The sequence below is a fragment of the Somniosus microcephalus genome, unplaced genomic scaffold, assembly GCF_052327205.1.
Source record: "Somniosus microcephalus isolate GS21.2 unplaced genomic scaffold, FLI_Smic_1.0 unresolved_chr2, whole genome shotgun sequence".
NCBI classification, from domain to species: domain Eukaryota; kingdom Metazoa; phylum Chordata; class Chondrichthyes; order Squaliformes; family Somniosidae; genus Somniosus; species Somniosus microcephalus.
Window position 1 is genome coordinate 2,065,287 of NW_028225180.1, and position 12,529 is coordinate 2,077,815.

The 12,529-nt window shown below is 43.9% G+C and overlaps 1 protein-coding gene across 1 annotated transcript in view; it reads right to left on the reverse strand.

The window, feature by feature from the left end:
• Window positions 1-489: 489 nt before the first annotated feature.
• The window catches only part of LOC147092035 (putative G protein-coupled receptor 139), a 42,818-nt gene continuing 30,778 nt past the window's right edge, over window positions 490-12,529 (reverse strand). The window contains exon 2 of the mRNA XM_085975607.1: window positions 490-1,395. Within this exon, the coding sequence (XP_085831733.1) occupies window positions 494-1,395 (902 nt within the window). The 3' untranslated portion in view covers window positions 490-493. The remainder of the gene's footprint in view (window positions 1,396-12,529) is intronic.

Sequence of the window (12,529 nt, forward strand, 5' to 3'; positions counted from 1 at the left end):
ATCTTTGTCAGGCAAGCCAAAGCCGCCATATTTGCTAGGGTATGTGGAGCCGACATTTTGGGCAGGATTGAAGGCCCACCATCTTAGTGCGGTACATGGGTTCCGCTCTCTATGTGCGGACTACAGAGCCGTAATTTTTCACAGCGTGCGGGTACCGCCATCTTTGTATGGGGAACGGAGACGTCATATTGTGCGGGGCAGCAGAGCCGCCATTTTTGTGATGGGTACCGTGTCCGCCATCTTTGCGCGGTGTGGCGGGTCCACCATGTTTCTGTGGGGCGCTGCGTCCGCGATATTTGTGGGAGTCTCCGGGGCCGTTATCTTTGTTCGGAGAAATGAAGCCGCCAGTATTTTGCGGGGCGCTGTGTCCGCCATCTTTGCGCGGAGCAACCAGGCAGCTATCTTGGTTGTGTGAATTTCCCCGCAGGTGGGCGGGCTGCCCCGGGGGAAAGCAGCTCGCCACAATATCATGCTGCAATGTCTCTGCTTCACATCACGATTTAATGAATTTTGCAATCAGAGTAAACGCATCATTACGCACATTCTTTAACTGCTCCCTGAACTTAGTCTGGGTCACGGCATAAATCCCAGTGTTGGTGCAGCAACTCAGCAGCTGCAGCATCAATCCTAATTCCTGTAAATATTCAGGTGGGTATACAGACACAGACACCAAAGCCAACAAACGGTACCATATATAAAACCCCATATATGCGGCCCATAACAGGATGAAATTGCCGGAGATAACAAGCAGTAAAATGATGGATTTCCTGCGGCTCTCCATCTCTGGGTCTCTGGGATTCTCCCCACTGCTGGGACCCCGGAGTCTCCTGCGGGCTCTGCTGGACACTATAATGTGTCTGACGGTGAAAGCATTGAGCAGCAGAATCACAACAAATGGGACCCCCGGGGAGATAATATAATGAAGGAGCTCGATTGTTGCCCAGACCCGTGAAAACCAAACATCGAGTGTTACTTTACAAAACCAGGGGAAGTTCATAAACATATACTGATCTGTGAACATAAAATACCAGGAAATGTTCTTTAAACAGCTCAGCACAGCCACTGTTCCCAGAACCACAGCCGCCGTTTTCTCGGTGCAATATTTAGTTTTCAGCTTGCGCCGACAAATGGCCACAAATCGATCAAAGGTGAAAGTGACGGTGAACCAGACAGAACAGTCTGTGGCTGCATAAAGCAGGATGGCGTGGAAATTACACACAGGGATGGGCGGAAAGAAACGAAACTGATCCCTATAAACAATCGGAATCTGCTTCAAAATCAGGTCGAGGATAATGACCAGTAGATCCGCCGCTGCCATGGCCACCAGGTAGCGAGTGACACACTTGGAGAGGCCGCAGTTTCCCCGAGAGAGGATCACAATCGTCAATAAGTTCACTGTGAGGAAGAGAAATAAACAAGGAGTTTATACATCGGGCTGGGAGCACGAGCAGCAGTTTGAAGGAATTCAGGGAGAAATCTGCAACTCATTCGCGACATTCAATGCTATTTCCTAATTCTATTATCCATGGAGCTGAATACAGGGGGTATTGTAAGAGCAATCGGTAATACATTGTGGAATTAATCAATGAAACAGCGATAAATACAACATGAAAGTAACAGATGTTTGATCAATGAGAGATTAAATGGTAGATCTACCTTTAGCCCAGAAGACAAAAGCACCGCCCGAGGTATCAAGGACACCAAGGACCAGAAGCTCTCAGGAAGCCTTCAAGTCCCGGGATCAATCAGCATTTAGAGCGGTGCGATACCCTTATGTACCCTTCGTTAGGTAGGGGGAAGTCCCGCTTGTATTCCTGGTACTCGTTAGAATATCCATTATATTTCAAAGTGAAAATGAATGCAACGGCAAAATACAGAAATTGCAATCTTGGCGTGCAATAATTACTGGCAAATTTATTTAAAATGTATTGCTGTAATATGCAAGTGGTAAGATAATAAATACAAGTGCAATGCAGTTAGAACGATAACTGTGCTGTTAGAAGTATTTTGAAGATTGTGCTTTTTACAGTTTTGTTGGAATACTCAAATTGCAGCTCATTGAAAGGAAGATTTATCAAATAACATTTGAAAGAATGGACTCTGAATTATAATCAATTGTTATCATTGACCAGGTAAAACCCCAGTAAAAGCATTTATTAGCATCAGAATCAGCAACATATCTAACAGGTAACGACCTGCCGAACGCTTTTGTAAAGTATCTGAATGCAAAAAGAAGAGATTTATACTTGTACTTTTTCACCTTTTGGTTTTCAACTTGTGCAGAGAATATTAGTTGAGAATATATGAAAGGATTTTCTTGTCCTCAGTACGTCAGTTGCAATCAGCTGGGATTGTTTATCCTGCAGTGCAGCAGGAGGCAATAGAGAATCACTCTGGGTCTCACTGAGAGATCCAGTGAACTGTGACAGACGAGCATGGCCTCCAATTGTAAATTCAAAACAAAGGTTGGAAATAAACGCATTGAAATGTGGCTGAGTGAACGCTTTTTGGGAATGTAAATTATTCTTGTAATCCGAATCTAACCATCAGAAGCAGTGCCACTAATGCAGAACTGCAGATAGTGGGAAAGGAGACATTGACTGCAACTGAATGATTCGCGGATATTTAGAAATTTAAAGATGTGGATGTGATCTGCCAGGATTTGTTTCTGTGACTCTGTGTCAGTAACCATACCGAGCATTAGGCGAAAACAAAATCAAATTACTGCAGATGCTGGAAATCTGAAATAAGGACAGAAAATATTTTAAGTACTCAGCAGGTCAGGCAGCATCTGTAGAGAGAGAGAGAGTTAACGTTACAGGTGAATACTCTTTTGCCATTACAGCATTCTTCTGATCTGTTACAAATGTTCAGTGTAGATAGCAGAACCAAATTCGTTAAGCAAAGAGTCTCATCCAATATCTTTTCTTGAGTTGAATAAAGAATAATTGAATCTTGTATTACCTTCGGGATCAATAGCCATCAGCTGTGCGGATGGGATGAGGAATGAAAAGAAGAGCAATACAGTTAAACATGATTTATAGAATTCATAACCGGATACAGATAATTACCAGGGACACCAACAGTAGAGAGTGTTGTGGGGGGAGTAAAAAACAAGAACAGTAATACAGCTAAACATGATTTATAGAATTAATAACAGGAAACAGAGACGTATATTAACACACAATATATATTAATGATCTAGACGAGCGAACTAGATGTAATAGCTCCAAGTTTGCAGATGACACAAAGCTGGGTGGGCGTGTGTGCTGTGAGGAGGATGCAGAGAAACTCCAGTATGATTTGGACAGGTTGGGTGATTGGGCAGATGCATGGCAGATGCAGTATAATGCGGGTAAATGCGAGGTTATCCAATTTGGTGTCAAATATATGCAGGCAGATTATTATCTGAACGGCAATAGAATGAGAAAAGGGGAAGTGCAACGAGACCGGGTTGTGCTTGTGAACCAGTCGCTGAAGGTAAGCATGCAGGTGCAACAGGCGGTTAAGAAGGCAAATGGTATGTTTGCCTTCATAGCGAGAGAATTCGAGTACAGGAGCAAGAATGTCTTGTTGCAGTTGTACCGGGCCTTGGTGAGGCCACATCTTGAGTATTGTGTGCAGTTTTGGTCGCCCTATCTGAGGAAGGATGTTCTTACCATGGAGGGAGACAAAGAAAATTCACCAGACTGATACCTTGGATGGCAGGAATGACGGATGAGGAGAGATTGGGCAGGTTAGGCTTATATTCGCTAGAGTTTAGAAGAATGAGATGGGAACTCATTGAAACTTATAAAATTCTAACAGGACTAGACAGACTAGATGCAGGAAGGCTGTTCCCGATGGCGAGGGAGTCCAGAACCAAGTTCACAGTCTAAGGATAAGGGGTAAGCTATTTAGGACTGAAATGGGGAGGAATTTCTTCACCCAGAGAGTGGTGAACCCGTGGAATTCTCTACCACAGAAGGCAGTTGAGGCCAATTCATTAAATATATTCAAGAAGCATTTAGATATCTTTCTTAGGACTAAGGGGATCAAGGGATATGTGGAGAAAGCAGGGACAAGGTACTGAGTTTGGATGATCAGCCATGATCACACTGAACGGCAGAGCAGGCTCGGGTGGCCAATTGGACTACTCCTGCTCCTATGTTCTATGTTTCTATGTTACCAGGAACACCAAGAGCAGTGTGGATATGCTAGTTTTTTTAAAGAAACAATCTTGCATTCCAAAATGCAACATCTTGAGACACCAAATACCATTAATAACTGTGTATGCCACGGTAACTAGTAAGAATAATATTACAGTTTAACTTGGTTTATAGAATTAATAACTTGAAATAGGTACTTACAAGTAACACTAACAGCAGCAAGAAGGGGATAGTAAATCTTTTTTTAACCTCCCCTCCCCACTCATCATTCCGAAGGAATCGCTCACTCCACTAAACCCTGGTCCACTCCTGAATCACCCCCAATTGCCGCTCCCCTCCGCACAGCACCTTCACATGCAATCGCAGGAGATGCAACATCTGCCCATTTACGTCCTCCCATCCCACTGTCCTGGACCCCAAACAGACCTTCCAGGAGAAACAACGCTTTACTTGTACTTCTTGCAATTTAGTATACTGTATTCGATGCTCACGCTGCGGTGTCCATTACATTGAGGAGACCAAATGCAGATTGGGTGAATGCTTTGTGGATCACTTCTGTTCAGTCCTTAAGCATGACACCTAGCGTCCGGTCATGTGCAACTTTAATTCACTCCAAACCTTCCACTCTGGCCTCTCTGTCCTTGGCTTCCTACAGTGTTCCAATGAAGCTCAATTGAAGCTTAAGGAACAGCACTTCATAGAAACATACAAACATTTAAAAGTAGGTTCAGGAGTAGGCCCTTCGTCCCTTCGAGCCTACTCCACCATTCAATATGATCCTGGCTGGTCCTCTATCTCAATATCATATTCCCGCTTTCTCCACATACCCTTTGATGCCTTTTGTGTCTAGCAATCTATCTATCTCCTTCTTAAATATATTCAGTGACTTGGCCTCCACAGCATTCAGAGGTAGGGAATTTCATAGGGTCACCACCCTCTGAGTGAAGAATTTTCTCCTCAACTCAGTCATAAAGGTCCTACCCCTTATGCTAAGACTGTGACCCCTCGTCCTAGAACACCCAGCCACGGGAAATATTCTCCCTGCACCCAGTCTGTCTAGCCCTGTCAGAACTATATATGTTTCAAAGAGATCCCTAATCATCCTTCTAAACTCTAGTGAATACAGGGCTAGTCGACCCAACCCATCCTCATACGACAGTCCTGCCACCCCAGGAATTGATCTGGTGGATCTTCGTTGCACTCCCTCTATGGCAAGTATATCCTTTCTTAGGTAAGGAGAAAAAAGTGCATACATTACTCGAGGTGCGATCTCACCAAGGCCCTGTATTAGTGTAATTAGTTAATCTTGCTCCTGAACTCAAAACCTCTTGCAATGAAGGACAACAAACCATTTGCCTTCCAATTGCTTGCTGCACCTGCATGTTTGCTTTCAGTGATTGGGAACAAGGACACCCAGGTCACTTTGTACTTCAGTATTTCCCAATATTGCACAATTTAAATAATACTCTACCTTTCAGTTTTTCCTACCTAAATGGTTAACTTCACATTTATCCACGTTATGCTGCATCTATCAAATATTTGCCCACTCACTCAACTTCTCTAAATCGCCTTGAAGTCTCATTGCATCCTGCTCACAACTCACAATCCCACCTAGTTTCGTGTCACCAGCAAACTTGGAAATATAACATTTGGTTCCATCATCCAAATCATTGATATATGTTGTGAAAATCCGGGGCTCAAGCACTGATCCCTGCAGCACCCCACTAGTCACCACCAGCCACCCCGAGAAAGACCCATGTATTCCTATTCTCTGTTTCTTGTCTGTTAACCAATTTTCACTCCATGCCAGTATATTATCCCCAATCCCATGTGCTTTAATTTTCTCCACTAACCTCGTATGTGCAACATTATCAATGGCCTTCTGAATATCCAAATACACCACATCCACTGATTCTCCCTTATCTATTCTACCAGCTACATCCTCAAAAATCTCCAGTAGGTTTGTCAACAACTATTTCCCTTTTATAAATTTACGTTGACTTTGTCCACTCCCGTTGATATCTTCGAAGTGTCCTGTTATCGCATCCTTTAAAATAGACTCTAGCATTTTCCCTACTAATGATGTCAGGCTTACCGGTCTATAGTTCACGGTGTTCTCTCTCCCTCCTTTTTTAAATAGTTGGTTTACATTTGCCGCTCTCCAAACTGCATGAACTGTTCCATAATCTAAAGAATTTTGGAAGTTGATAACCAACGTTTTCACTGTATCCATGGCTACCGCTTTCAGTACTCTGTGATGTAGATTTTCAGGCCCAGCGGATTTAACAGCGTTCAGTCCCAATAATTTATTTGTACTTTTAATCATTTCCTATAATTCCTCCTTCTCACTAGATCCTTGGTTCCCTTGCATTTGTGTCCTCTTCCGTGAAGACTGAACCAACGTATGTGTTTAATTGTTCTGCCATTTCCTTGTTCCTGATTATAAATTCTCCCGTTTCTGAATATATGGGACCTAACCTTGTCTTCACTAATCTTTCTCTTTTTACATACTTGTAGAAGCTTTCACAATCCACTTTTATCTTCCTTGCGAGTTTACTCTCTTACTCACATTTTCCCCTCTTAATCAAACTCTTGGGCCTTCTTTGCTGAACTCTAACTGCTCCCAATCATCAGGCTTGCTAATTTTTCTGTCAACTTTATATAACTCTTCTTTGGATCTAATAATGTCCATAATTTATTTTGTTAGCCATGGTTGGGCCGCTTTTCATTTTGTGTTTTTGCGCCAGAAAACAATGTATAACCGTTGAAATTCATACAGTCGTTCCTTAAATGTTAGACATTGCCTATCCACCGCCCCGCCTCTTAAAGAAGCTACCCAAGCTTTCATAGCCAACTCACTCCTCATATCATCATAGTTTCCTTTGTTTAGATTTAGTACCTTAGTTTCGGATTGGAATTCTTCACTTTCCATTTTAATGAAGAATTCTATTATTTTATGGTCACTCTTCCCGAAAGGACCACGCACAGCACGATTGTTAATTAATCCCTTCACATTGCACAATACCCAATCTAGGATAGCTTGTTCATTAGTTGTCTCCTCAACATACTGATCTGAAAAAACATCTCGTGCACACTCCAGGAATTTATCCTCCACAGTATTATTGCTAATATGGCTTGGCCAGTCTAAATGTAGATTAAAGTCAACCATGATTACTGTAGTACCCTTGTTACATGAATCTCTAATTTCCTGTTTGATGTCATCCCCTACATTTCCACTACTGATTAGAGGCCTATAGACAACTCGCACCAATGTTTTCTGCCCGCTGGTGCTTCTTAGCTCCACTCAGACTGATTTTACATCCTGATTTTCTGACCCAATATCCTTTCTCACACTTGCTCTGATTTCATCCTTTAGTAACAAGGCCACCCCACCATCTTTTCCTTTTATCCTGTCCTTCCTAATTATCGAATATCTTTGGATATTCAGCTCCCAGCCATGGCCACCCTGCAGCCACGTCTCTATAATCAAAATTATATCATATCCATTTACATGTATATATGCTGCTAATGCATCTACCTTACAACGAATGCTTCGTGCATTCAGATACGGTGCCTTTAGATTTGTCTTTTTAACATTTTTTGCCATCTTAACATTTTTTGCTACTATGGCCCTATTTGTCTTATTACCATTTTAGCTTACGCGGACCCTATCTGTTACTGCACTCCTTTGTTTGTATGCTCTGTCCCTCCAGGACACAATCTGGTTATCCTTACCCCAATCACTTTCCTGCACTGCTTCCTTGTCTTTTCTATTTAGCATTCTAGATTTCTCTCCACAAGGAACCACCTCCCCACATGTATTTACTTTAAAGCCCATCATTCCATTCGGCACTATACTGTCTTCTGGAATCAAAATTGATTTTCGCAATTTAGGACCAATTGCTCAGCCCCTATTATTTCAGACGGCAGCGGTTGATGTTTCTTCCATCCCCATTTGTAACATTTAACCACTCCTGCCTTGCAACTATCCACGAACATCTCTTTTGTTCTTTCACTACTACCCTCTTCCCCTGTCCTTGCATCTGCATAAAATCTGTTACATCTCTAGCTTTTTCCAGTTGTGATGAAAGGTCACAGACCAGAAATGGTAAAACTGTTTCTCTCTCCACACTGCTGCCTCACCTGCTGAGTGTTTAAAACACTTTCTGTTATTGTTCCAAAGTATCCTTGTTAACTGCCACTGTTGAAGTATACTTTCCATAGAGATCCTGGAACTCACGACATTCAATCTCTGAGAGGCTGGTGGACTTTGTTTTGGAGGCAACTTTCTGATTTTGTGAGGTAACACAGTGAAGGGAGCTCCTTATTGAGAGCAGAGGGAAAACCCCGAGTGACATCATTAGGCCTCACTGCAAGTGGCATTAAATACAGCCATTCAACAAACTGACTCATTGATCTATTGTCAACTCAACACTTCACAACAATACAATCTAGCTCGCATCATTTTACCAACTTTAAATTAAAATTGAGTGCTTGCACAGCATTTCACCCCTGACCCCTCGGTCCTGGAATTTAATTCCCAGGGTCGCCTATATTAAACTGTCTCTGCCTCAGTGCAGGAAATTCATTCCCAGGTAATTCTCGGTTAGAATGTTCCCGGCTCAGTCCAGGAATGTAATTCCCAAGGCTGCCTAGATTACATTGCTCCTGCCTCAGTCCAGGAATTTCATTCCCAAGGCCTCCTAGATAACACTTCTCCAGCCGCAGTCCAGGTATTTAATTCCCAGGGCCGCCTAAAGGACACTGACCCCGCCTAAATCTTGAAACTTAATTCTCACGGCCAACAAGATTTCATTGTTCCCACGCCTCAGTCCAGTAATTTAATTCCCAGGGCCGCATAGATTACTCTTTTGCCGCCTTAATCCGGAAATTTCATCACTGGGCCGCCTAGATTACACTGCTCTGACCTAATGCCAGGAAGTTGATTCCCAGGGCCGACAAGATTTCACAGCTTCCGCCTCAATCCAGAACCTAATTCCAAGGGACGCCAAGATAGATCTGCTGCCAGTTCAGTCCAGGAATTTCATTGTGATGGCCCACTAGATTACACTGCTCCCACATCATACCATGAATTTTAATCCCAGTGCTCCCGCATGAGTACAGGAATTTAATTCCCAAGGCCGCCTAGATTACAATGAACCCGCCTCAGTCCAGTAATGTCATTGCATGTGCCGCTAAATTAAATGGCTCCCACCTCAGTCCAGAAATTTAATTCGCAGGGACGCCTAGGTTTAACTGTTCCTGCGTCAGTCCAGGGCTGTCATTCCCAGGGCCGTCCAGATGAGAATGCTCCCGAATCAGTCGAGGAATTTCATTACCAGGGCGCCTAGTTTGGTCTGTTTACAACATAAGAACATATGACATACAGAAGGAATAAGTCAGTTGCCCCTCTAGCCTGCTCCGCCATTCAATATCTTCATGGCTGATCTGATCATGGCCTCACCTCCACTTCCCTGACCGCTCCCCAATACCTTTGACACCCTTATCATTCAATAATCTGTCTATCTCCACCTTAAATATATTCAATGACCCAGCCTGCACAGCTCGCTGGGGAAGAGAATTTCAAAGATTCACGACCCTCTGTGAGAAGAAATTCCTCCTCATTTCCGATTTAACAGGTGCGACCCGTTAACCTGAATCTATGTCCCCTAGTTCTATATTCCCCCACGAGGGGAAATATCCTCTCTGCATCTACCCTGTAAAGCCCTTTCAGAATCTTATATGTTTCAATAAGTTCCCCTCTCATTCCTCGAAACTCCAAAAATATAGGCCCAACCTGCTCATCCTTTATTCATAATATAAAATCTAGATGAGAATGCTCCCGCCTCAGTCCTGGAATTTAATTCCAAGGGCTGCCAAGATTACATGACTCCCTCCTCAGTCCAATAATTTAATTCCTTGGGCCACTTCGCTTACACTGATCCCACCTCACTCCAGAAATGTCATTCTGTTACTCACCTAGATAACAGTGCTCCCACTTCAGTCAAGGAATCTAATTCCCTGGGCCTGTAACATTGCACTGCTCCCGCCTCATAGCAAGAAGTTCATTCTCAGGGCCGCCTAGATTACACTGTTTCTGCCTCAGTCGAGGAATTTCATTGCCAGGTCCGTCCAGTTTAGAATGCTCCCGTCTCAGTCCAGGGAGGTGATTGCCAGGGCTGTCAAGATTAGAATGTTCCCACCTCAGTTCAGGAATTTCATTCTCAAGACCGCATAGATAACACTGCTCCCGTTTAGATTAGCATGCTCCCGCCTCCATCCAGCAAGTTGATTGCCAGAACCGTCTAGCTTAGAATGCTCCCGCCTCCGTCCAGTAATTTCATTCACAGGGCCGCCTAGATAACACTGCTCCCAGCTCAGTCCAGGAATTTGATTTCCTGGGCCATCGTGTTATTTATGCTCCCACGACAGTCCAGGAATTTCATTCCCAGGTTCGCCTGGATTACACTGCTCCTGCCTCAGTCCAGCAATTTCATTCCCAGTGTTTATACATTTACAATGCTCCGGCCTCTATCCATGAAATTCAATCCTTGGGCCGCCAAGATTACAATGCTCCCGGATTTGTCCAGCAAATTGATTCCCAGGGCATTATGCTTGTCTGAATCCAGAATAAGATCAACAAGGTCTTTCTAATGATTTACCTCAACCAGCCCAACTTGTAATGGTGCTTCACAGAGTGGCAGAAAATAATTAAAGGTGCAAGTTTTGAAATCCAGGAATCAAAGGAAAATGTTTAAAATATTAATCAATGACATAAATGCAGTGTAACAGTCTCAATACTCCATGAAAAGATCTGGAAACTTTAAATTCTCACACAATCATAGTCACAGAACAATAAGTAGCAGTCTACATTTCCAACTCCTCCATCACCATCCCAGTGCATGTCCTGTTCCACCACATGGACAGACACTCCAGAGGCGGGGACACAGGGGTTTACAGTCGGCTGGGAGATATCCTGCGAGTCCTCAACATTGCTTAAGGAGCTAATGAAGTCTCGTGGCTTCTAGTCCGTCATGAGCAAGGTAAATTCCTGCTGATTCGTACCTACCGCCATCATTCAGCTGCTGAATCAGCACAGCTTCATGCTAAACACCAGTCGATGGGAGTACCGAAAGCAGAAAGGGCACAACATATATTCTCCAGGTGGGGAGGGAGAGACCTCAATGTCCATCACCAAGACTGGTTTAGAAGCACCATCATTAACCGAGCCGTGAAGAACAGAGCTGTCAGTTTGGGATTGTGACAGGTGGTGGGAGAACGGACACGGGAAAACATCCTGCATGAACTGGTCCTCACCAATCTACCTATCGCATATGCATCTGTCCATGACGGACATTGGCAGGACGGACCACTGCACAATATTTGTGGAGAATAATCCTCGCCTTCACACTGAGGAAACCATCCTTTGTATCATGTGCCACTACCATCGTGCACAGTGGGATGAAATTAAACAGATTCAAGCGGACCCACAACCAACAAATCAGATTATTTCAAAGCTGTCATAGCCTTTCGTGAATGGTAGTGAACATTTAAGCCATGGTCCTGGCAGTTTTTCCTATTCAAGTATATATGGAATTACTTTTTGAAATTTTCTATTAAGAAAGAAAGACTTGCATTTATAGAGCGCCTTTCTCGACCATGGGTTGACATAAAGTACTTTACAGCCAAAGAAGTACTTTTGAAGTGAAGTCAGTGTTGTACTGTAGAAAACACGGCAGCCAGTGCGTGCACAGCAAGTTCCCACAGACAGCATTGCAATAAAGACCAGTTCACCTGTTTTAGTGCTGTTGATTGAGATAAATATGGGACAGAACACTGGGGATAACTCCACTGCTCTTCTTCGAATATTGCCATGCGACCTTTTACATCCACCTGAGTGAGAGCAGACAGAGCCTTGGTTTAACGTCACATCCTAAAGGCCGCCCCTCCGACAATAAAGTACCCCTCAGCAATGCACGTCCAACAGTGCAGCGCTCCCTCAGCATTGTCTCTCCGCGAATACAGAGCTCCTCAGTACTGACCATTCGAGAGTGCAGCGCTCCCTTAGCACTACCCCTCTGACAGTGCATCGCTCTCTCAGTACTGCCCCTCGGACAGTGCAGCGCTCCCTCAGCACTGCCTGTGCAACAGTCGAGCGCTCCCTCAGTACTGTGACTCTGAAAGTGCAGCACTACGTCCAAACTGCCCCTCCGACAGTGCAGCACACCCTCAATACTGCCTCTGCAACAGTAGAGCGCTTCTTCAGTAATGTTACTCTGAAAGTGAAGCTCTACTTCAATACTGTCCTTCTGACAATGGAGTGCTCCATCAGTACTGACCATCCGACAGTGCAGCGCACCCTCAGTTTTCCCCCTCTGACA